The following is a 27,104-nucleotide window of genomic DNA, read 5'->3' on the forward strand; positions in this document are numbered from 1 at the left end:
AAATGATAAGCCTTTTAATTGTGATGACTTTAGAAATGAATTTTGTCAATTATAAAAATGATACTCTACTTTTTAACTGCTTCTGTGACTGAGACTGATGCCAACAGTCCCATGTTAGAAAAAAAATAACTATTAATCATTTTTATAATTCTAGGTCACAAGGTTTATACCAGACGTGAAAATACTCACGTTTGCAAGGCTGCATTGGTTGCATTGATGAGGTTTCTATCTGTTATCTTTTCCAGTATTAACAAGGCACTAGTTTCATGACCCTAAAATTATGGCAAATAACTTTTAAAAACGTAGGTATCATTAAAGATAAATTTACAAATACAGTAAACCTCAACTCTAGTCCATACAATATGTACATCACCATATAAATGCCATGAATTTTCTTGGCTAATTATGCCTTAAATATTTGTCCAACATGTGTTGGTGGAGTAGGCTTAGGGCAGAGGACAAGAATATTTAAGATTGGAGAGATTAAAGGAAGATAATAATTACATTTAGGCTTATACTCCAAAACTTACTTGGCCCACTGGAGACTTTCATATATCAGGGTGACTAATACAATATTTTCTTTTTTTTCTCAAGAAATTTGATGTCAGTCAGAGATATCATTACAGAGGTTAAAGAGGTTACAGATCATTACAGAGGTTCGATCTCTAGCTCTGTTCACTTTAGTGAAATGGAAAAATTTTAAATGCCATTGTTGATATTAACAATGAAAACATATCCTTAAAATGAGTACCTACCTTGCTGCAAGCCAAATGGAGGGCGGTGTTTTTACTGTTATCTTGTAAAGTCAGATCTGCACTAGCACTGCTAACCAGCATCTCTGGGAGGAAAATTGCATCAAATCTTATGTTTATGAATACATATCTTGGATTACTAATAAACTCACTATAGAGAAAGATACAAAGCAAAAATATCCCTCTAGTGAAAGTTTAAGGACAAGAAAAATACTGTAATATACAATGTACACACTATATGGTCACATTACTGTCTAAGGCACAGACACAACAGCAACTAACTGTGAGAGTTTAGTGCCCTGGATTCATATTCTCCAGTAACTCTACAAAGTAGGCCCCTGTTATTTTTCTCAACTTTAAAAATTAAAAAATTGAGGCATAAGGTCATTTAATTGGCAGAGCTAAGACTCACATGCAGTCCATCTAACTCCAGAGTCAGTGTCTTAACCTCTATTCTATACTGCCTTGCCACAGTGGACTGTTCAGTTAGTAAGGGCAAATGAAAACATTGTGGCCCTAGATAAAAATGTGGGCTGAAAGCTGGTTAATAAAGGTTTAAAGCTCAAGGGTGGGGAGAAAACTGGCAGATTCAATAGAATCAGAAGGTTTGAGATCTAAGTTTTCCATAAGTTAAACATACATAAGCAACATAGCATTATAATAATAAAAGCCTTAACCACTTTCTTTACCAACTGTATTTGTCTGTCCATTTTCTGCGGCCATCATGAGAGGTGTTTTCCCAGAAGAGTCCACAGAATTGACTTGAGCATTATGGCTGAGCAGCAGCTGTAAACACTCTACGTGGTCTGTGAAGGCGGCCGCATGGAGAGGGGTTCTGTAATGCAAAGAAATGGGAAGACTTCACTAAATCTGTAGGTTGTATACTCTCGAAAAAATTATTCCTGAATTTATGATAAGCAATTTTCAAGGGTTTACATATTAGGCTATAAAATCATTGCGTGGATACAAATAGGTTTACTGGAGCTTACTAATTTCTAACAGAGTAATTTGTATTTCTGATAATGTAAAAGGCCCTTAATCTAATATAACATAAAACTGTTAAAAAAATTACATCATTAAAGAAATAAAGGAAATAAATCCTGACCCAGTATTGCCACCCATTGCAACCACTGGACTTTCCTTCAGTCTTTATTCCTATTTAGAAAGCTGCTAACTTTATTAACAATAACCTCTGGGTAATAAACATACCTTTAAAAAAAGGGAAATCTTTATATTTTAAAGTTTTAAAGAGGAAGACTGGCTAAAAATCATAATAAAAATAAGAAAGTCTTTTATAATGAGCACATAGTTAAGATTTTATAATTAATACTTGCAAATATAAAAATCAGCTTTTAGTTAATAAAGGGTTCTCTACAAATTCTTCCACACTAGTAGCTAAAATTTTTTCCTATTGCAAATCAAACTATTTCCTACACAGTGAAGTTCCTACCTTCCTTTTGAATCTGTGGCGCTCACGATGCTGGCACCTAATGTATCGATTAACATTTCAGCAGCACCTTCGTTGTCATTTATCCTGTGTAAGGTAGCACAGTGGTCACTCACAGCGATGGTGCACTTCGTAAATAGTTAAGAACAAATGTGATTCATCTGCCTTTACTTACACGGCACAATGCAAAGGACTGAAAGCATTTCCCTCCATTTTCTGGAAAACTTCCTGTTCTAAAAGGAGTTCTACACATGTCTCATGACCTAAATAAGTAAATGAGAATTGGATATTAAAATCCAAAAAAGATACTGAAGTGCCCACATATACACCCACACATCCCTAACACAGATAAGAAAAAACTTTACATGGATTTAAAATAACTAGAGTTCAATGAATATGTTAAACATCACATTTCTAGGAGTTTGAAATCCAAAGCACAACCTCAAGACCTGAAATTCAGAAGCTTCTTATAATTTTATAGCAGTTTATTAACTGCTATAAGCAGTAATAAACTGACAAAACAAATGTTTGTTTTATGGGGAAAAAAATTAGTCTCATTATCTTTTTCATAGTAACTAGTTCCAGTCATTTTTAAAGTCATATTTCTATAGCATAATAGAACTTTAAAATTAACATATTTATACAGCATAATTAACTTCAAAATTTAAATATTTTCTGATTTTACTAATGAGCTAATGATAAAATCTCAAATACTACAGAAGTGTCTGGAGGGAAAAAGTACATGCCCCTATCCCTACCCCCAACTCCAGTTCCACTTTCTAGACTGTAATACTATTATCTTAACACTTCCAGAAAATTTCTAGGCATATACAACTACATGCACATAAACATGCACTTCTTTTTAAAACTTTTATGTAAATTTTTAATTCTGCAACTTGTTTTTCACTTAATAAATTGTATACATCCTTCCAAAGTAGCATATAAAGAAATTGTATTCTTCAATGTTTAGAAAAACTTCACAGTATTAAAGTCTATCATAAATGATCTAATTTCTAATTATGTATTTTGACTGCTGGTTTGTTTTTGTTATAGTACCAACAATACTGTAAATGAAACATTCCAGTACTTAAAAAAAAAAAAAAAAAATTTGTAGGACAATTTTGTAGGACAATTTCCTAGAAATGATACTGCTGGGCTGAAGGACAAGTATATGGATTACTGCTAGATTTCAGGCTCACACTTTTTAATAGCAACTTTGAAGACAAGGAAAAACCCAAACCTCAGATTTTCTTTACCCAATTTTCAAAGCAGGGTTTTAGTTTTAAAATACCCCAACTGCTGTACTAATTGCTGCCAATAAAAGGTTGCATCCTTTTTTATTTTAAAAAAATATTTATTTTTTTATTAAAAAAATTTTTTTTAATATTTATTTATTTTTGAGAGAAAGAGACAGAGCATGAGGGGGAGAGGGACAGAGAGAGGGAGACACAGAATCCAAAGCAGGCTCCAGGCTCCGAGCTGTCAGCACAGAGCCTGACACAGGGCTCAAACTCACGAACCGTGAGATCATGACCTGAGCTGAAGTCAGACGCTCAACCAACTGAGCCACCCAGGTGCCCCAAAATATTTTTTTTATTTTTAAGTAATCTCTACATCCAATGTGGGGCTCGAACTCACAACCCCAAGATCAAGAGTTGCATGCTCTACCAACTGAGCCAGCCAGGCACCCAAGATCTTCCTTTATCTTATAACTGTTTTTACCATAAAAGTATGTTTTAGGAAATCTGTAGTTGTTCCATCTTCTGTCAGTTCTTTTCTCTAATCCAGGGATTCCCAACTGGAGCAATTTTGCCTTTCAGGAGACATTTAATCATGTCTAGAGACATTTTTGCTCACCACAACTGAGGATGGGGTAAAGGAGTGCATACAGTGGGAAAGAGGCTAGGGATGCTGCTAAACACCTTCAATCCACACGTTAGTCCCTCACAACAAAGAGTTATCTGGCCCACAATGCCAATAATGCTGAGGTTGAGAAGGCTTTTATTTAAGTTAAATTTTATTTAATTTAAATGTTTTACTTATTTTGAGAGAGAAAGAGAAAGAGAAAGAGAAAGAGAGAGAGAGAGAGAGAGAGAGAGAGCGCGAGAGCGAGCATGGGAGGGGCAGAGAGGAGGAGACAGAGAATCCCAAGCAGGCTCTCCACTGTCAGCCCAGAGCCTGACCTGGGGCTCAAACCCATGAATCGTGAGATCATGACCTGAGCTGAAACCAAGAGTGGGACACTTAACCCACTGAGCCACCCATAGGTGTCCCTATGTTTATTTTTGAGAGTGAGAGAGGGAGCATGAGTGGGGGAGGGGCAGAGAGTGAAGAAGAGAGAGAATCCCAAGCAGCAGTGCCTGCCACTGGGGGTGTGTGTGTGGGGGAGGGGGGGGGATCGTAGGGGGCTCAGTATCAGGAACTGTGAGATTCTGACCTGAGTCAAAATCAAGAGTCAGATGCTTAACTGACTGAGCCACCCAGGCACCCAGAGAAGCCTTGCTTTCATTCTCTCCAAATGTCAACTCATTACCAAGAAGTAGCCATGGAAATTTGTCCATTATAGATTTAAGGGTTTCCTATTTTCCTAGATAGCAGTTCTCAAGGTGTGGGTCTGGGGAACCTTGGGGTACCACTGATAACTAGTGTTCTGAACTAGCCTGTAAAGAAATTTGCCACTCTTCTAAAATTCTTTTTTGTTTTGAAAAGAGGTTATTTTTTATAAAACTGTTATTTTATACTATGTTTTTATAATGTTATTTATATTATAAATGTTTTTTATAAAATGTTATTTATATTAACATTTGATGGATTACTTTAATTAATAAATATTCTTAAGTTTCTGTTCTCATTTCCAATATAGTAAATATTAATAGCTCTAACTCCCAGGTCCTGAGACTGAAAGGTTTGAGAATCACTCTCTGAGCAGACTGCATACTGCAAAGACAGAGTTCTGGGCTATGGATTATCTCCAGCAATCATATCAAGGTGAAAACTCATCACTTTGTGTCCTTGTTTATGGAAGGATGAGAAAACTGGTCTCTTCATGTTTCAGAGGGATATTCTGAAGATACATAGAGCTTCACAAAAATTTATAAATTTTTAAAAGCAACAAAAGGATAATATAAATACCCTTAAGAGTGTCCTGTGATTGAATGACTACATAAACTGGAAATCTGGAACTCTAAAACTTAGCATGTATAACCAATTCTTTTGTAATACTTTGTCATCATTCCATTTTAATTTTTAGACAAAGGTTGTTTTCTGGTCTACTGGAGTGCATCCAGTTTTGTTTTTAGCTATACAATAATTACTAGCAGAAGTAAAACCATTTTATATATTCTACTCTCAGAACACCAAACTATAAAATAGACTTTTGGCTATAAATATGGTATTAATTTTAGACTGTCTGTATGGTCTCTTATTGCATATAGCCAATACACATCTAATTCATTCCAGCTCAATTCAGAATCATCACAATTTTGCTACAGTCTGGAAATTAGACGCATCTGTTATGATCCTTAAATGGCAACCAGGCATGAAGCTCATGCAAAATTTTGTCTATTTTGTCTCTTGTACACAACATGTTTAGAGTCTAAATTCAGCAGTAATACAGCAGGAACTCACTTTAGGGAAACCATGTTCTTCATAAAGATCTGATAAGAAATGTACTAGATAGCAACTCTCCAAAGGATAGTTACAGCAGTGTATTCACACTAAATACTGTGCCTGAGGACAGATAGCTTACTGTGTGATTTTTCCAATGGTTAATTCTGATATGTTTAAAAAAAAAAAATCAAGCAATAAAAGTCTGCTTCAAAACACTTTCATTTCTTAAATAAAATTCACATCCATAAGGTGTATCCCTACTATATTAGATCGTTTTGGTTTTCCTCTACTTGCGAAGATGTCAAGTTACATCATAAAAACAAATTCCATTGGCAAAATACAGTATCTTTTTTGACTCTGGACTTCAGCCTGAATATTTGGCCACTTCACTCTACTCATTAAATACCAACTTTACTGAGTTAAAAGGGAAAAAGAGAATCTAAAATCCCAAAGGTTTTAATCTTCAACAAAACTGTTCTGGCTAGGGATCTGAGGCAGTAAAAATGAAACTGGCTAAACTAAGCTTGTGAATTAGTAATACATTGAACTATTCAAGTTTTGATGGTACCATCAGTACTCAGAGATGATGGATGCCCAACAGTAATCACAGAACAATCCTTAAGAAGAGATCAAAACTTTCTCACAGCAAAAGATTAGAACTCTCAATTCTGGCACAAGGATTAATATGAGCATTCAAATACTGCATCTATAAAATACTTATGAAAACATTTAAACTATAATTTTGCAAGATTCAGGTTTCTCTTCTTTCACCATAACTCAATAACATTATTTGTCAAAATGGCTCCAGCACGGGGTGCCTGGGTGGCTCAGTAGGTTAAACATCTGACTCTTGGTTTCAGCTCAGGTCATAATCTCACAGTTTGTGAGTTTGAGCCCCACATCAGGCTTTGTGCTGACAGTGCAGAGCCTGCTTGGGATTCTCTCTCTCTTTCTTTCTCTCTCTCTCTCTCTCTCCCTCCCTCCCTTGTTCTTTATCTCTCTCAAAATAAGTTAAAAACAAAACAAGACAAAAACAAAAAACCTCAAAATGGCTCCAATGAAGAACCATGAAGCAGCACAGTACAGAAAGAGAGAAACCTAAACTCTCTCATAAAGCAGACAGCTGAATTTTAGAACAGATACTATACTTACTTTTTTAAGCACATCAACATTTATATCAAGAGGCAATTTATATTTTCTTAACATTTTTTTTTTAATTTTTTTTTAACGTTTATTTATTTTTGAGACAGAGAGAGACAGAGCATGAGCGGGGGAGGGTCAGAGAGAGAGGGAGACACAGAATCGGAAGCAGGCTCCAGGCTCTGAGCTGTCAGCACAGAGCCCGACGCGGGGCTCGAACTCACGGACCATGAGATCATGACCTGAGCCGAAGTCGGACGCTCAACCGACCAAGCCACCCAGGCGCCCCTATTTTCTTAACATTTTGAGGGAAAGTTGTTATGATTATGAACTAGTTTTTTCTAGGTATGCTCCTGACAACTAATAGTAATCTGAATGCTACAATGAAATTCAAAACAAATAAAAATCTTCATATCCCTGGCTAAGCCCAAAGCCCAAAATTTGACAGAACTGATGTCTGGAATGTATGTCATGTATCTTAGCATTTTACAACATGATCAAATCTGTGGCCCTACACAAGGCAAAAATCATTCTCTCTCAACATGCCTCATTACTTATTTTAGTGATATTTCATAAGCCAAACTCCATTTTGAACAGTTATACCTTAAACATAGCTCTATACTTCTCTGAGTGAAGTGAGCTTACCTATAAAAGGAGTATCTGGCTGTGAGCCTCTAGGAAGCTAAAAGTATGTGTGTTCTAACTATGCAGCAAAGTTAACAATAGAAGTTTCTGAAGTTTCTACCTCTGTGATCTGCTAGAATTTAATTCCCTTAAAATGTTGAGCATACATGTTACTATTGACATAAGGATCTATGCAGCAAAGTTAACAATAGAAGTTTCTGAAGTTTCTACTTCTGTGATCTGCTAGAATTTTATTCCCTTAAAATGTTGAGCATACATGTTACTATTGACATAAGGATCTTATCTCACAATATGCTCTGAAAACATGCACAGATTTCAGTTCAGAATGTGATACAGTTTCATTTTCTCCACCTTTTTTTGCCTAACACAAGTGCACTTAGAAAGTAAAAGAACATAATCAAACTACAAGCATACTATACAAAAGACATCACACATGTTATAAAAGTATGTTAAAAATGCAAAATACCTGTTGAAGCAAAGATTTAGAAAAAATTCAGACTTAATGAAAGCTTATCTCAAAAGATCTTTGACAAACTAATGTCTTGGCTTTAGCATGACAAGGGATAGGAGTAAGCTAGAACTATGTAGTAGATGACGTCTATGCTTCCTACCGATCTTACGCTTTGCCTTACAAATATTCATGAATATCAGAGTGCTATATACTAGAGTTTCTTGTCTCTACTTGTTGCATTAATGGTACTTAATGTAGATTTGCATGTGTATACTTAACCATTGTAGCAAGCCCAATGAAGTGCTGTATATCCATGATTGTCTGCTATGGCTGGATTTGCATCCACAGATGCTGCTGACTGCAAAAGGGCTCCAAGAACACCAATGTGTCCACAGGCAGCTGATAAGTGTATAGGTGTCCGGCCCCTGCTATCTCGAAATAAGCACTTAGCACCATGTTGAAGTAATGCATCTACACATTCTTCATGGCCTGTAACTGCCTGAAAGAAAAATTATTTGCAGGTAGTTGAATATGTCATCTTGGGTAACACGCCAATTTTTGCTAATTAAAAACTTTTGAAGTCCGTATTTCCCATATTCTACCATCAATCAAAGCATTTATCATTTTTTGAGTAATTCAATATTTTTATTGAAATTTGCCTAAAAGTTTATCTAAAGCATTAACTTTGTCAAAATACACATATTACAAAAAACAGGAACAAAGGAACTTATAAATCAGTGAAAACAAGGTAAAAAGGTGAAAGGTTTCAAAGGTGAAAACGACAAAAATGTGTAAGAAAATAGTTGTGATGAGAAAAAGTAAAATTGACATTAATTCTACTTAAGGTCTTAGGTTTTTAAAATTTTGTTCCAACATTATTGTTTCCTGGATTAAGTTGTGTTTTACAGCTGTTTAAAATTCACACTCAAAAACTATAATACTAAAAGAAAGAGTAAAGACTATCTGGGAGAAATTTAATGAAGAAGAATAAACATAGCCTAGTTCAGTTTTAGGTAAAAGGAGATCCTAAGAAATTTTTGAAAGGCAATGGGAATATTTTTGCTTACCCCTCTATGCAATGCTGTCCTTCCCCATTTATCTTTGGCATCTACATTTGCTCCTTTGTTCAGCAGTGAGTAAACACAGTCCGTGTGCCCGTTGAGAACAGACAGCATCAGAGGAGTCCTGAGCAACAAGAGTAATAATAGGTTCAGTGTTACAACTTAAGACTACTCCATGAAAAAAAACTCCTGTTTTCTAAATACGCCTTTTTGTGATACAACTTCTAAAGTATACTTAAAGTGAGAAAACTGTATTTGTTGTTACTCAGTTACATAGTGTGACAGACTTTTAGGGTTAAAAGTATGAAGATTAACACACATCTTAAAAATAATTTAAAAATTATTAAAACTTACTGTCCATTTCCATCTTGAATGTCGACTGCATTCTGTGGTTCTGCATTTCCTATTAGTAGCCGTAAGCACTCTGAATGACCATTTGTTGCTGTAAAGTGGTATTTTAAAATTTCAGTAATTACAATGATAAAATAGAAAATTTCTATCATAGAGCACATTTTCTGGATATAATTGTGGGATAGTTTCATTGAATTTAATAGTCTAAGAGAAAAATATATAGATACAAAGTTTTATATTGCCTTTGTTGGTGAAACTGACTACAGGTATCAATTCCTCATGGTTAATTATGGCCATAGCCATCCCTCACCATCTGCCCTGGTATTATAACGCTCGTTTTATCTGGTTTTCGTGGTGGCAATGTGGTCAAGGGAATGCCTTCAGCCAAGGGATGAAACCATGATTAGATCAAGTCCATCACAACTCTGTTCTCTGCCAATGACAGCTTCCAAGATAAGTGCTGATCCAGTTCTGACCACTGAGATGCTAAGTCTGAAGGCTTCTGGGAAATATTTTTATCCCTGATAATGACAAGTCCTCCTCCTTTTCCTGATTTTAGAGGTGATACCGTAAAGAAGCAGTAGCCATTCTGTGCCATGACTGCAAAGGCAAGAGAATAATAGAGAGTTCTGGTACCACTGCTGAATCAGTCAATCCTGGAACTGACTCTACCTCTGAACATTTTATGTAAGAGGTTAAAACTCTTGTCACTTATGCCACCTTTTAGTTGGGTACTATGAGAATTCCAACTGATACATATACAATAAAAGAAAAAATGATCTCTCTAAAGAATGCATTTATATGTCCAAATACATAAAATGGGCAACGGTATAAAGTAGAAGTAACCAAAAGAAAATAATAAGCTTTTAAGGTAAATTAAATTCTCTGCAAAATTCAGGTCCTTCCCATAATATAATAAAATCTGAAGTTGAAAGAAATATGTAAGTCACGTAATGATGCAAAAAAGGAATATCTGTCACTATTCTTCCTAATTAAAAGATGACAATATTTTTTAATGTTTATTTTTGAGAGAGCAAGCGCATGCGCGCGCGCGTTGGGAGTGTAGGAGGGGAAGAGAGAAAGGGAGACAGAATCCAAAGCAGGCTCCAGGCTCTGAGCTGTCAACACAGAGCCTTACATGGGGCTCAAACTCACAGATCACGAAATCATGACCTGAGTCAAAGTCGGATGTTTAAAACAACTGAGCCACCCAAGCGCCTCGAAATGACAAATTAGTGAAAGCAAGCTAGGTGCCTAATATTCTATAGTAACTTCTAAAAGCTATATTAAATTCTAATAGTGATTAAGATTTGTGGTAACAACATCACTCCACATCTGTATGCTACACTCAGCCAGCAACTCTCACAGTAATCAATAACAGCTGTCACTGAAGCATCCCACCTGGGGATGTGTCGAGGAAATTGTTTGACCCACCATTTCTTTATTTTTTTAACTGCTATTTATTTATTTATTTGAGAGAGAATAGAATAGAATAGAATAGGAGTAGAATCTTAAGCAAGCTCCATGCTCAGCTCAGAACCCAATCAGGAGCTCGATCCCACAACCCTGGGATCATCACCTGAGCTGAAATCAAGAGTTGGATGCTCAACCAACTGAGCCACCCAGGTGTTCCAGCCCACCATTTCTTTAAGTGACTCGCTTGCACTCAGTACACAGCAGCTACTGAGGAGTTTTTGTGTTTTCTAAGTTCAGTATCTAAAATATCAAGCATAGTACCACTGTAGGAGAAAACTGGCTCACTTTCAGAAAAAAAATAAAAGATCACAGTGTTCTCTTCATGACTTATGAGTACGGTACTCCCTAGCAATCTCCTAATTTGAAAGACATGTGTAGAACCAAAGCTTGTGTTTACTGAATAGGTTGGCACCAACAGTAAACTGCAGCTGTTTCACTGGATAGAATTTATAGACTATATGACATTGGTTAGCTACTTCTGAGGGACTGGCTAGTGTCTTGGTTCAATATTTATCTATAAAGAGTGCAAACCACTCCATAAAAGCTTTAAATCAGCTCTTCAAATGATCTGTGCTTACGGCATAATTTTTCAAGTTGCAGAATGATATATAACTTCATTCTTTTTCAGAATAAGATAACAGAAAATGGCAGCATTTTGACTTAATTCTTACCATATAACAATATACACACATTTATAGGCGTTTTATTCCACTTAAAAATTTTTTGTTTTTGAGTCCTGCTTAAATATCTAACAGTTTCTGAAAGGCTGCTCTGGAGCAACAGAGGGTGTCACCTACCTACCTAGTCTTCAAAAAGACAAGTTTCCTAAAGGACTAGAAGTAAAGTTCAAAACCCATATTAAAATGTGGTTCTTAAAAATCACTCTACAAAAATAGACTAAGTGAAATGTATCTAATCATATAAAGAAGAAAATAGTAAGGTTTTAAGGTAAATTAAATCCTCTGCAAAATTCAGTAGTGGGGGGTGAAAAAAAAATACTTGGCTAGGATTCCTTCCAGTCTTATTCGTTTTATTCTTTTAAGTCTATTTATTTTGAGAGAGAGAGAGAGAGAGAGAGAGAGAGAGAGAATGTGAGAGAGCACAAGCAGGGGAGGGGCAGAAAGAGAGAGCGAAAGAGAAAGAGAGAGAATCCCAAGCAGGTTCTGTGCTGTCAGTGTAGAGCCTGAGGCAGGACTTGATCTTACGACTGTGAGATCATGACCTGAGCTGAAATCAAGAGTCAGACACTTAACCAACTGAGCCACCCAGGCACCTCCTACCCTTTTTTAAGTTAGTTTTATTTATTTTTATATTTATGTATTTAGTTTTTAATTTTTTAAATGCTTTTATTTTTCAAAGAGAAAGAGAGAGAGAGGAGAAGGGGTAGAGAGAGGGGGACAGAGGATCTGACACTGGCTCCGCACTGTCAGTAGACAGCCCAACGCGGGGCTCGAACTCATGAACCCTGAGATCGTGATCTGAGCTCTAGTTGGACGTTTAACCGACTGAGCCACCCAGACACCCCTAGTCTTAGTTATTTAAAATGAATACTGACTTGTAGTAATTCCTGTGGAGAGTCAGGAATTTGTATCTGCTAGAGATACACAGCTACCAAGTCCTCACAATGACATGGTTACACAATTTTGCATTCTGACACATTTGCAACATCACAAAATCACACCGTGGAGTAGATCTTGCATAAAGTAGGTGCTCTATAACTCCTGTGTGAATACACGTTAAATGTAGTACTCTGGTACAATAAGTCAAAAATTGTTAACAGTTAAATGAAAGCACATACTAATCCAAAATAATTTCCATCAAAAAGAAGTAAAAAATATTGTATTGTTTTGCTGATAAAGTACTTCAGAAGTTAGACTACTACATAAATCCAACTTCTAAGGTAGACAATGATTTTTTAAAGCAATTATAATCTTGCTGTTGGCTTTTCCCTGAGAGAAAAATCATTCGACCTTTCAAAGTCAAGATTATTAAAATAATTACCAGGAGTATAACATATGAAAAATTGAAAAAGAAAAGAGTATTAGAAAGTGGTAAATAAAATCATGCATAATATTTGACATACCTGCTGCATGTATAGGTGTTCTCTTCAAAACGTAATCTTTTACTAAAATGGAGGCTCCCTGATTAATGAGTACATCCACACATTCAACATGACCCTTAAAGGCTGCAAGATCTAAGGGTGTTCTTCCACTACTGTTTCTCACATCAAGATCTAACAAAGACTGTACCAACACTTCCAGTGCTTGGTGGTGACCATGATAGGCCTAGGAATAAATAAAAATATAAATTAAAAAAATACATATTTAGACTGACTTCTCAGATGTCTTTGAAAACAAAGGAAGTAAACTTGTCTTCACATTATTATTATATTTGAGATAATCCAAAACTTGCATTATTGAGAATTCAGAAAACTTAACTGTAAGTATTTCTAATAACCAAATAGTACAACATTAGAGTATATGTTAGAGAACAAGTATACTGCAGAAAATAAATGTTCAAATGACAGGTGATTTTATCACTAGTATACAACTTTCTGATTCATAGCATTCAATGAAAGTGTAACACAGATCCAATTAAAACTTTCATCCTAAGTCTATAATTCCAAAGCCTGTGTTCTTTTTTTCTTCTTTTAAAAGTTTTTTTTTTTTTTTTTAATGTTTATTTATTTTTGAGAAAGCGAGAGACAGAGCATAAGTGGGGGAGGAGGGGCAGAGAGAGAGGGAGACAGACACAGAATCCAAAGCAGGTTCCAGGCTCTGAGCTGTCAACACAGAGCCCGACGCGGGGCTCAAACTCACAAACTGTGAGATCATGACCTGAGTCAAAGTCGCATGCTTAACTGATTGAGTCACCCAGGCACCCTTCAAAGCCTGTGTTCTTAATCACAATTCAGTGCTCCACTTAACTCCCTGATAAAATTTGACTATACTTAAATTATAGAGATGGCCAGCAACTGAAGTTAATACTTAAGTCTTCTGATTTCTCAAATTAAAATAACTATCCTTACCTCATAACATGCTATATCTAAAAAAATAAACATTTGTTTTAGCACAAAAACAGACAGACTAAATCTGGCTCAAGTAACTGCCATGTGCCAAGTTCTGTCTTAGCTGTACAAAGAGAACACGAAAATTTTTAAAGATTTGTCAGAATGAAGTCCTCTTCTTTATCACAGTTGAGGAAGAAGCTTTCCAGGTAATTCATTTCAAAAACCAACATATCAACTGAACATCTATTACTCTCGTTGGACTAGATGCTGAGCAAGACCTAAAGCAATTAACAAGACCCAGTTCTGGCACAAAGCGAATGTTGTCTCTAGTTCACTCATATTACCACTTTGTAGCTAAAGGACTTTTACAAGTCATTTCTGACACCATTCAGACCTACAGCTTAGCAGTTTGTTATCACAGGTGAACTTTTCACTGGGAACTGAAAAATGTAAAATTGTACCATACTTGAGCTAAATCTGAAAATATCCACTTAGCCAGAAATGGGCCCCACACTGCAGCAAAGGGCTGTAAAGTTATTTCTTGCAGAAAATGTCGGAAAGTACCAGAAAGAGGTAAAGTTGCTCTGGGCCTTACTGGTCTCTTTGATGTTTCTCACTACCTACAGAGTTTCTTGACCACCTCGAAGATTAAAGTAACTGGAGATTATGGAACTCTACCGTCCTAGGATCACATCTAATCTTGTTCCGTAATAACCTGGTCAATGAGATGATGCTATTAACAGAAAGAAATGTGAGAGATACACCATATGCATAAGACCCTAGGAGTGTATAACAAGAAGAGACACAATAAGGATGACAAGAAGCCATGACGAGTTGCCAGAGAGCCTCCCGTCAGGATGTCCTTGTATAGGACTGAGACAACGAATTTGTACACACAGTATGTACAAAGATAAGAACCAAGACCAGTTTCCTTAAGCCTCAAGCTGGTGTGTTTTCACAGCATTAAGGTGTCTTGCATGGGGTGAGTTTGGAAGGGTAAAAAAGCACTTCGAGTCACTTCTGAAAACCTCCTAGGAACAGATATATAATGTGAAAGTGGTGATATAATCACAGTTCACTGAGCCTAATTTACTAAATTTTAACAAAATTGGTTCCATTTCAGCTTAAAACCACTATTTAGCATAGCCATGTTCATATTTTGCACCACTATTCATAATAGCCATGGAGTAAAAACCTAGCAACCGCCCCCACCCCAAAACAAAAAACCTATAGTTTCTGAGGTAACGTATTCATAAACTTGGCAAAATGCTTAGTGTGGCACCTAGTAGATGGGAAGGGACAGTGCTAGTGTAAGAATGGTGGTGACGGAGCAGGAAGAACTGCCTTGCCATCTGCTCAGACTGCATCTCTCGCCACCAACAGTAAAATGGCTGTTTTCTCCACGCTGGCTTTGCCCTTTCACAGGACTTATTTACTGGGCACGTCTGGGAGAGTACATAGTATTTCCAAAGATCCACAGGGAAAGGAAGCAAGAAGCTGCAGCATGCCTCCCTAGTTATTTAGGAAATGGCAGGAAGTACTAGTGGGGAAAAGGGCAAGAAAATTCAATGAACGTGTGTTGGTGTTACGAAATACGCAAGGAGAGTATTATAAAAAATAATAGCATATATAAGAAGAAACAATTAAATGGATCACTGAGCTTGTAGTGATCCATTAACTTAAGTATACACCCTCCTTATAAGCATTTTACTATATTTAAAACCAGAAGTCTCCCAAAAAGCTGGTGACTATATCAGAGTCTCCTGACTCTTAGTCTCTTTCTCACCCCCAACAACTGTTAATGTGCTCTGTTCCAAAAACAGACTCTTCTTGTAGCACAAAAAGAACTAGGCTGGGCCCTGCTTGAAATTTCCTAAAGTAATTCATTCCCACATTTGATTTAAAGAATTGTTACACTTCGCTAACCTTCTCCTCTTAGGGACTAATCATTAAGAGGAAAAATCCAGAGGTTTCTTTTTTTTATAAGTTTATTTATTTTTGAGGGGGGGGGGCACAGAGATGGAGACAGAGAATCCCAAGCAGGCTCTGCACTGTCATCATGGAGCCAGACACAGCGCTCGATCTCATGAACTGCGAGACAACGACCTGAGCCAAAACCAAGAGTGGACACTTAACTGACTGAACCACCCAGGTGCCCCAAATCCTATAGCATGAGTAACTGAAGGACCAGTGAGCACACACTTAGTGCTCCAAGATCAAAAAGTAAGCAAAAAGTTGTAGAAATACCACAGAAAATACAGTTCTGTTTAGCAAGTTAGAAGCCATTCCTTTAGGGCAGTGTTTTTTTAAATTCACATCACAGGTATATTCTCTCCCTTAGAGTAGAGTAGGCCTTTGGGGGAAATCCAAAGACCACAATTTTTTTTTTTTTTTTTAATAAAACAAAACATAACAAAGTGCACTCAAGAAGTCTCTGAATTAAAAAAAAATTCTTAAGTTTTAATTTCATGATCATCATACATGGGTACTAGTTTGAGTCAAACAAACATATATGAGATATTTTCAGTAAACCAGCCATCAAGTTGGCTGTGAAGGTAGTACTCACAGCCAAATGTAAAGGGCTTATTGTCGCTCTATTGTCTGAATCACTCAGCATGTCTGTCCCCGAGGTTTCCATTAACTGGGAAGGAAAAGCGTTTGAAATGTCAGAAATGGTACTTTTGGATATATTCTAGCAGTTATTCCTGCTCCCTCTCCCCCAAGTTTAAATCAATTTTAGAGTAAAAATTGACACTTGAACCGTTATATTTTAAAATCTTAGTCCATTATATTATGAAAAACTCCACTCAGCAACCTTACACAATAGATCATCATGCATGTGTGGTAAGTACCACAGAATAAGAACTCTGAGGGAGGGCTATAAACTAGCTTGAGGGAAATGCTATTTACTCACCACCAAGTAAGAACCCCTTCCCATCCCCTGCACATATGATTTCTGTCACTATGTTTGTTCTTAGGAATGTGTAAAACAGGCTTCAGCTCTAGTGAGAGCAAAGAAATAATACTCTGAATAGTAAAGGGGATATTCATTATTACTTACAACATCTAAAGGAGTTTCGTTTGCAATCTGAAATAAAATTTAAAATAAGAATATTTAGCTTAGGAAGTATTCATATATATTAGAGATAAATGTTAACTACAGGTCTATTTATACAAGGCTTCTGTTAAATTCTATTCTGAACTTGTGCTTCCTTTGTCTCCCAAGATTGAGTCTTTTAAATAAACAAGTGTATAACAGACCACAAATCTACATTCATGGGTCTAAGATATTAGTCTACAAGATACATAGTAACCTAAGATAATACCTGTTATTTCTGATAGCAGGTTTTAAGTGCTATATTGAATATGTCAACCTGCTTTTTCAATCTTTAATACTCACTCTCTTTGAGGGGAAGCAAAGTTTAATACAATTTATAAGGTAAATCTAAATAAAGAAACCTTTAACTTGAAGCATTTGTTACACACTTGAGAATCTTTTAACTTGTCTTTGATTTGGCAAAATGGAGTGAATGGTGCATATATTCAAGGATGAGACCATAACTGAAATAAAAAGTTCCTTTGCAGTATTGTCTCCCCTACCAGGAGAGGCTGTAAAAAGAACGGGCTTTTCAGAACTCTAAATATGTGGGAAAAAAGGCCTCCTCTCACAGAAGACATGGTTACAGTTCTTTAGAAATTTCTAGAAAACATTTATTTAAAGGAAGAGAAATGCTACACCAATGTGATGTGGTAATATAAGGGAAGGACAATAAGTAGCCCTCTCCAGAGATCTAATTTTCTCCTTCCCTTTTTTTATTTTTTAAAGTATGAAACTTATTGTCAAATTGGTTTCCATACAACACCCAGTGCTCATCCCAACAGATGCCCTCCTCAATGCCCATCACCCACTTTCCCCTTCTCTTTCTTTTTGAAAGGGAAAAGGGAACGCAAGATACTGAGGCAAGCAAGTATGAATTTAAGAGGTATATAGGTTCTAAAAATATTAAAAAGTGATAGAGTTTGTATCTTGATTCATTTATTCTCATTTTCATTATGTTATTAGAATATAAAATCACATTAGCCCTTCCACAAGAATTCAGGAATCTTACCAGCTGAAGACATAGACGGTGACCATAAGCAGCTGAATAATGAACTGCATTGTATCCTTGCTTGTCACGGATCCCTGGATTTGCATCATTTCTTAATAAGTATTCCAGGCACCTATATATAGTAATAACACATTCAAAATTCTAAATCTTGCATTTTACCAAGGATTAAAACAGCCTGCAACCAAAAACTATTTTTTTACAATTACAATTTCTTACAATTCTTTTCTTGAGTAATGTAAAAATCATAAATATATCTACACTACATAAATCTGTCTTTAAATGACATTGACTGTAACTATCGTAAGAATACAAGCAAGATGTTCATAAGAATGAAGAAAATTCATTCAGAGTGAGTATCTCCAGAGTCTGTCAATAAGCTCAGTGTACCTGCGGGCTGTCTTTTACACAGTCACTATGTATGGCACCACCTATTCCACTCAAACAATATCTGACAGGATTAAACTTAGTGGTGGTGAACATCCAATGTTGGCAATATTACTGCTGACGTATCTGGAACACACAGTGAGTGTAAGATCTCATTAGGAAGCTGAAGAAAGGATATAAAAAAAAAATCTCAGGAAAACAAGGTCAGATTTCAATGATCTCGAATCAGAGGACTGAGAAGGGTGTTCTCAGTAGAAAGTGGTATGGTGGTAACAAGAAAGACCTTCCCATGGTAGATTTACTTCATTTCTGTGCTATTAAAACATGAGAAAAATAATTTTCAAAGGCATCATATGGTTCATGACTTGTTACAATTTTATTTCGTGTTATTGTTACTGCAGCAACAAAGAGCACTGAATTAGAAATGAAAAGATCTGTCCATAGAACTTGTTATATACTAGTGATCTTGAACAAATCAAATAGAAATTTCAACTTTATGGTGAAATGGCCTCTGTTTATTCATTTGACAGACCGGGGGGGGGAGGGCAGAAATCCAACTAAGGAAGCTAAACTCCATTCAGGCTCAAATTCCAAGTTCATAATTATTCACTGATAATTTGTCTAATATTGCAATATTGACTGTAATATTAACTAAATATTAATACAACTACTGGGGGAAAATTTATAGTCAAATATTCCTTGTTAAAAATTGAAGTTTCCTTAAGGAGTGCACTTGTCATGATGAACAATGGGTAATGTATGGAATAGTTTAATCACTAAATTGTACACCTGAAACTAATTTAACACTGTATGTTAAATATACACAAAAAATTAAAAAAAAAAAAACCTATGAAAAAATTCGAGTTTCCAAAAGCATACTGAAGTTACACAAAAACAAAACTCTAAAGCAACGTAATTGGTCTTTCAGTAACTATATCATACATACACATAACTATCATCTATATCTTATCTATATTATCTATTATCTACCCAGGCTATTCTTTTCAATGCCAACCCTTATTTCTTTAATACTGAATTGCTTAAAATCCTTTCAATCCCCTAGGAATTACTTGCAGAATCTATATTTATTATACTATCCTCAATGGTAGCAAATGTCTATGCTTTTAAGTGGGATTTTTATATTTATGTACAGCTAAAATTATTGGTCAAACACGGTGAACTGGGTATCATTGTGATTAAAACAAACAAACAAACAAACTCAATCTGACTCTAAGGTAAGAAGACTGGTATTTTTTGGTATTCATAAATTAGCTCTGAGGAGCCAGTACAAATTGTTCTAGGCAGGGCATAAACTGTATCCAGTTTTCCTAGGTATCCAACTCAGAGGTCAATGCTCACTGGAATGCATAAAAGATCTGCAGGGCTGGAGGACAGTCTCACTGCTTTGCAGGCACAAACATTTCACACAAGGGCATATCTATCTTTAATCAAGTTCTCTAGGTGAGAGAGAGAGAGAGAGAGAGAGAGAGAGAGAGAGAGAGAGAGAGAGATAGAGAGCGAGAGAGCAGAAATAGTTCTCCCGAGACCTGAGTACCAGGAAGATTCTATCCGTGGAACAAACTATTTTAAGATAACTTGCTGATATATGAGTACTGAAAAAAAGATTTATTTAAGGAAGGCAAAACAAGTAGGTAAGTTCATGTTTACTTTCTGAAGTAGGAAAGCACATCTCAAGGCATTATCCATAGTGACTAGTCCAAATATACAGCATTAGTGCAGTGTTGGTGGTATAGCGGTGAGCGTAGCTGCCTTCCAAGCAGTGAATGGTTTCAAATAATTTAAGTGTTACAGATGCAGTAGGTAGTTCTTATCATATTATTTATTATTTTTTACATTCACATTATTCAGATAATTGGTCTCCTGTAACAAAACAAAGGCTAACGGTTGATTCAAAATGATAAAATTCCTTCTACTGGCATGTCTTTTAGATTTTGCTAAGCAATATAAAATTTCTTAACTACTTTGTGAGATGAGCATTACCTTTAACAACTGGAAAAATTACTGTGGCTCACGAAAATCAAATCATTGGTTCCAAATCTTTTGGCTAGCATATGGCAAAGCAAGGACTAGACCTTAGGTTTTCTTTTTATCCAGTGCTCCTTTCATGCTACCAAATGCCTTAGCACAGGAATTAATGAATTAGAGTGATACTTTAACCTGGGTACTTACAAAATACTGAACCACAAATTATGTGATCTCGAATATCTGGACCTCACATTTAATTTGCAAATAAAATGGAGGGGAGAAAGTCTAATTTTCCTTTTTCTGAAATTGTAAGTTAGCACACACACTGATTTTATACAAGTCAAAAAAATTAAGATGAATATTCTCTTTAATCTCTCTTTCCCCTAACATAAGCTGTATGCAAAACCTGGAGCAATATTCATGGTGAAACAGCTAAGTAATAAACTGCTCTTACTGTTGCATATTTTGTTTCCTTCATTTAATATGTTAGACAAATTAAGTATCATTCCAGTTAAGCACGTAATTTAAACCAGAGTACATTTCGAACTATTTAAATTTCACCTACTCTTCCCCTACCACCCATGAGTCCCATGGCTGGTCAGAGCTCTTGGTAAGACCCACTCAGCCCGGGGCAGGGAATGTGGCATTGTTACCAGAGGCCCTCCTTCCTCTATTTTCTCCCATTATGGTGTATAATAGTGTCTGTTCTTATCAAAGAAGAAAAAAGAAAAAGATATCAAGCATAGTTTAAAAAATACAGCTCATCTTTACAGGAAGATTAGAGGTACTGTTCTAGGCATTCAGATACCCTACAACTTATTTGGCCATTTGAGTTAGGTCAGACTATTCCCCCCATTTCACAGACAAAATGGGTAGAGAGATGTAAAGTAACTTGCCCCAAGTCTCACAACAGGTAGCAGAGCCACTATCAAACCCAATGTTGTCTTACATACATTTTCAAAATGAGTTACACAAGCCTGCTGAATATAAAGTCATGTACAAAAGCTAAATGTATTTCCTCTGTACTACAACAAAAGGAAATTTAAAGATAGGTTTATTTTGGCAATAAAAGTATTAAGTACTTGGGAAGAAATCTAAAGATTATAAAGCTTCTACACAAAGAACTGTATGATGCCATTTATATAAAGTTCAAAACAATGATATTAGAAGTCAAAATATACCATTTTTGTGAAAAATGCCAACTATCACCTTAAAAGTGGATCTCAGTGAAATATATATACTCATAAAAACATTTATATACAATTACATGAACACAGAAAAGGCTAAGGAAAGGCACATACCAAGGCTTTAACTTTGATTAGACTATGATGGACATGAAATGATCTACATACACACACAGAAATATTCAGGTTAATAGTGGTTATCTCAGGAGAACAGGCATGAAGAGGATTTCTTCTTTATGTATAATCAGAAACCCCCCCCCCCCCAATCTTTTCCTTCTCTTATACATACCACATGGGTATGGAGGAGATCCTTAACCATCTTGCTCAAAGACAGCCCTATTTCTCTTCAACTGGCAAAGAGAATTTTACTTATTAATATTTAGTACATTAAATTAATATTTAGTACATGTTTCTTGTGACAGCAACTATGTATTTGAGTCATGACTGTCTATAAAGAATGCAGACACTAGGACAATGGGGGTGACTAAAAGAATGAGTAGAATGAGTCAAGAAAGATTTTACGTATTTTTCTAATATTTATTGAAACTGAAGACAGAGGGACATTAAGGCAGAGGAGAGTTATAAATACTTATATCGCTCTTGGATAGCAGAAAACCAACGTCAGGTATCAAAAATTCCAAAATATAAATAACTTTCCCTGGGGGTGCTGATAGGAAATTAGTAAGTCATCATCAAAAAAACAAAGCAACAGACACATATTACTGAATAATAGTAATATGAAACTATGGGATTTTGTGTTTTCTTTAAGAAAATATTTCATACTTGCTTTGCCAGAATTATATATGAAATCATGCCAAATTCTCTTATTATTCAACCTATACCTGGGAATTAAATGAGCACAACTTAGAAAAATAAATCTTTAATGCTACTATTTAAGCCTCCAAAACAATCACTTATTGAAAGGATGCCTCTGGTATCCTAAAATGGTTACGGTGGCTTATAGCTTCCACAAAGTTCTCAGGGAACAAATCACTGAGTCAATAAATGATGGCATTAAACAGGATCTCTGGGATTCTGATTCTTTAAGGAAACAGAGGCTCTAAGAAACAGTGCTAGATTCTTTTATACCCATGATCTCAGTTTTCCCCACAATTCTAAGAAGTACATTTCTTTCTAATCTTACAGATAAAGAAGATTTTGCTTGGCAATTACTTGCTCAGGCTCAAAGAGGTAAAATATAGAAACTCCAAGATTTAGACTGGGTCTTTTGGACCCCAAAGCTCATGTTCTTTCTATACATTAGGCTGCTTGGTGTAGACACTGAGAATTAAACGTTTAAGCAATAAATATTAGTAGCTATGGCTCTAAACCATTTATATGGCATGAGAAAACTAATGATTTAATTCACTTTAGTAGTAGTACACCTCTAAAGAAACAGTACATTGGCTTAAAATAAAACCACAAATCCTAAACAGTATGGGCTGAACACTGTTGCTCTTTTGATTTTTGTGCAAGAAGTAACATTTAATGTAATTTTCTAAGGGCAGGAGAACTTTGGGTAATCTCAATGTGCATGTGTGTGTGTTTATGTGTGTGACCTCTCAGTGGAATATCAGTTATAAAATTTATAACAAATTAACATTTGTGAATAATACCATCAAATTATGCTTTTTATTTTGAGGGTAAAAAGCAAATAGTAAAAACCAAAGAAATAGTTCTATGTTAAATAAAACTTCCTTGACATATATTTTATAAAACCTTTCACTAAGAATCACTATTTATTTTTTCTTAAGGTTATTTTTGCTCTTAACTGACCCAGACACATGGAGAATACCACAGACTGAAGATCACGGTCTCCAAGGAGGTTATTTTTTTCCAAGAAGGCAATATATATAAGGTACTATAAACAGTTCTGATCAACTTTAGCTGAACATTAATTATAAAAATAATTTACACATCTCTCAATCCTTTGTTCTTATTCAGTCATTCTTGGCCAATATTTAGTTAGCCTATTATCTCATTTACTTATTTAAGTAATATTTAGCAACAACTACATGTCAGATTCTGCGTTTGGTTACTCCCTTATTGGATACCAATTTATAAGGGTCTCTTACAAATATAAACTCTCTACCTCTGACGGATACTGGTATTCCAATCTCTGCCCCATCTTCTGTTGGCATTGTCCATCTCTCTTCTCCTTCCCTTTCCCTACGATAAACTCAAGGCTGCTGCCTCTGAGAAGTCAGAGGGAAAAAACACGGAGGTGATATTAAGATGTGCTTTTGGCAGAGAGGACGACAAGAGTCCTTTATCTTTCTTCTACCAGACCAGTCAATAAGGCAGGTTGCTGAGTAGAAATAGGTAGTAAACTATGATTTAGGAATAATTATGAAACCAATTTATTTCCCACACCAGAGACTAAAAAAAAGTACAAAAAGAAAATATAAAATTGCATAAAAAACCAACAGCCATCCACATGGAAGATGCTGGTTTATAGAAACAATCCTTCATTCTTACCACATGATACTTACTTGCCATCTGTGTCTGATGTAGCTGCATAGTGCAGGGGTGTGCATCCTCTTTCATCAAGGTCATTCACACTTGCTCCTGATCCCACAAGAGCAAACAGGCACTGGTAATTGCAGTTGGCAGCAGCATAGTGAAGTGGAGATCTTTTGTGCCCAAGTTAATATCAGAAAAATAAAAGCCAGGGACATATACCAGTAAACAAGAGCTTACTCTTACTTGACCCAGTTACAAATAATGTATTTATAGTGAGCCTGAGATTGACTTCTGCCATATACTAAGTCTTTTGGAAGGCTGGACAGAAAGCCAGCTGAAGAAAGTAAGATGGCAGAGAACCTCTAAGAATAGGGAATAAAACAGAAACACAGTTAAATTATTTCATGGTCCCCACAGTAACAATTCTAGTCTTTTGAGTATATCACAGATACTTTCATATTCTGCTCAGAAACTTCAAAACTTTCATTTTAACAAGGCTTTTCTTATACTAATAAAATGTTTTGCAGTACAGAGGTAGAAGAAACGTCTACTCCTGTCTCAGTAGAAGAATAAAGAGAAACATAGAAGCATTTAAAAGAATGCCCAGTTGTAAAGTATACAGTAAAGGTGCACAGTAATAACAGGATTCTTAAGCAAAAAATGCATATTGTTCACTATTCAGAAGAGTTAGAGTACTGTTTTTAATTTCTAAAGAATGAATATTTATTTGTAGCCATTTTCGTCTCAGTTACTGAAATGCAACAGAATGTTACTAAAGTTAGGAGTCCCTAGTCTTTGGATTACAACTCTATGATGATCCCATGACTTTTCACTTAAAAAAAAAAAAAAAAAAAAAAAAAAAAAAAAAAAGTGGGGGGGGGGGGGGGGGGGGGGAGGAGGAGAAAAAAAAAAAAAACAACAAAGTGAAGGTAAATACAGTCCAGAGTCTTCATGGTATAATCTCTTCTAAAACATTTACTGAGATGACAGTAAAACATTATTTTACTTTATTGGATAACAATATACTGTAGTAATCGCATTTTAAGAAATACAGTTAACCCTGAATTACTTTCAAGCTTCTAAACTCAGAATATGCTTCCGAGGCCCTCTCTGCATCTGTAGTAAAAAACTCTTCAAGTACTACAAATTAACTAATACAAGATGGATTACAGTACAATTATAAAAGCAAATTGGCTGTAAAAATATTGCATTGCAAAGCCAAAGTGATTTTTGATTTTGCAGGTCATTAGTTCTATTAGTAAGCCTATGAGAGCAGTCTATTCCTCAAAGTAATTATGGAGTCAAGTAGTTTTTTTTTTTTCTTCTGTGCATTTCTGATTCCCTACCATACATAATTCTGTTTACTTCTGTACTGGCCCATCACATGCACTGACATACATCCACACATTTCCTTCTGACACACACTCTTTCTTGTCATGTACTTTGATATAATTCTCAAGAAACACAACCTTTTTTGCACTGCCACTTTTATTTTTTAAAGTAGGCTTCATGCCCAGCACAGAGCCCCACATGGGGCTCGAACTCAACCCTGAGATCAAGACCTGAACTGTGAGATTAAGAGTTGGATACTTAACTGGCTGAGCCACCCAGGCACCCCTCCACTTCTGTTTTTTAAACCAATGTGAACTGCCTTCCATCATTTCCTGTATGGCTTTAGCACATGCTGTATCAACTCCTACTCGAAATAACTTCGCAGGTCGTGGTGGATATAAGTACTGCTACCATGAATGCTAGTCACAAAGAGGCCTGGGGCTACACAGTGAGAATAAGGATTAGCTAAAAAGACTACAAAGAGACTGTCACTTCACAGGTGCTTTCCTACCAGTCATATGAAGGGGTATGTGTGGATGTGTTGTTATGTGTGTATGTTTACACGGGAGAACAAAAATTTCATATATATTTATAACCTATTTCCCCATAGGGGAAATGACCATGAAATGACTTATGGGGAAGGAGAAATGTATTACTGAGTTCTGGGTCTTATGAGTTTCTTGAAGGAACTCAGGCACCATGGGGGTTTACATTTTCATGGTATAAATATGGGAGGAGGAGGAATGATACCAAGATATACAGAGGTGCTCATAAGGTAGACCTGGTAGCCTGGGGCTGTGGCAGGGGCCCAAGTGGAAGACGACTGTGGGTAAAAATGAGTATTTAGAAGTTACTGACTTATTTGGGCTTCTCAATCGTGATCACAATGCAAATGATACTGAACGGTTCAGTTAATTCTCAGAAGCCAGTTAGAAGGTCATGCTACTCATTAAGTAAATAACATTAATTACGTTCTATAGAGGAACTATATCACACCGTACCTCCCAAATTTGTCCTTTTTGTTGAAGTCTGCACCAGTATTCAGCAGAAGGTTTAGGCACTCCAAATTCCTAGATGGGAAAATACAGTTATAAGACTTAATTGTCAATAATTTTAAAATGAAATTGGTAGGTTTAAATAAGTATCAAAGCATGCTTTCATTCAAGTGAAGGTAAAGTGAATAACATGATTTATATTTTATAAAAATTAAAACATTAAAATTCACCTTATCTAGAATTTTTAAAAGTTAGGTACACATATATTGATCAGCACGTTGATAGGAAATAACAAACGAATCACGTTTAACCGCTATTTAAAAGAAAGTTCACATTTGTAGTTTTCCTGAGAGTTTTTAGGAACCTTTAAAACAAACTTCAAACAACATGCTTTTAATGGAATGGTTTAAATTTAAGTGGTTTTTAATACCAAAATAAATGAAAATGGGCAAAAAAAAAAAATTAAACCTGATAACACAGATAACATTCCAAGATGCTTTCCTTATTTTCTCCTATACTATAATTGCTTAGATGTTTCCTTAGTTAAAATTACAGGGGAGTACATGTGTGGATATTTCTATAATTTCATTTTCAAAAACCAGAACATCAACTTACTACATTACAATAAAAACTGTGACTGCCAAGTGATCAGATACTCATGTTTTCTTTTGTCCCTCTCTGTGGAGGCAAGTAACATGGAAGCTAGCTT

The 27,104-nt window shown here is 35.7% G+C and overlaps 1 protein-coding gene across 10 annotated transcripts in view; it reads right to left on the bottom strand.

Moving 5' to 3' along the window:
* ANKRD28 (ankyrin repeat domain 28) overlaps positions 1-27,104 on the bottom strand; it is a 196,668-nt gene that overhangs the window by 11,280 nt on the left and 158,284 nt on the right. For all 10 annotated transcript variants that reach the window (XM_049628833.1, XM_049628829.1, XM_049628830.1 and 7 more), the window contains 14 exons: positions 26,402-26,470; positions 24,098-24,238; positions 18,052-18,163; positions 17,004-17,030; positions 16,509-16,583; positions 13,016-13,217; positions 9,460-9,547; positions 9,112-9,229; positions 8,324-8,543; positions 2,375-2,462; positions 2,203-2,286; positions 1,442-1,587; positions 756-838; positions 190-272 (listed from right to left, as the gene is read on the bottom strand). In XM_049628833.1, coding sequence (XP_049484790.1) covers positions 190-272; positions 756-838; positions 1,442-1,587; positions 2,203-2,286; positions 2,375-2,462; positions 8,324-8,543; positions 9,112-9,229; positions 9,460-9,547; positions 13,016-13,217; positions 16,509-16,583; positions 17,004-17,030; positions 18,052-18,163; positions 24,098-24,238; positions 26,402-26,470 — 1,536 coding nt within the window. The remainder of the gene's footprint in view (positions 1-189; positions 273-755; positions 839-1,441; positions 1,588-2,202; positions 2,287-2,374; positions 2,463-8,323; positions 8,544-9,111; positions 9,230-9,459; positions 9,548-13,015; positions 13,218-16,508; positions 16,584-17,003; positions 17,031-18,051; positions 18,164-24,097; positions 24,239-26,401; positions 26,471-27,104) is intronic.

The sequence above is a fragment of the Panthera uncia genome, chromosome C2 (assembly GCF_023721935.1).
Source record: "Panthera uncia isolate 11264 chromosome C2, Puncia_PCG_1.0, whole genome shotgun sequence".
NCBI classification, from domain to species: domain Eukaryota; kingdom Metazoa; phylum Chordata; class Mammalia; order Carnivora; family Felidae; genus Panthera; species Panthera uncia.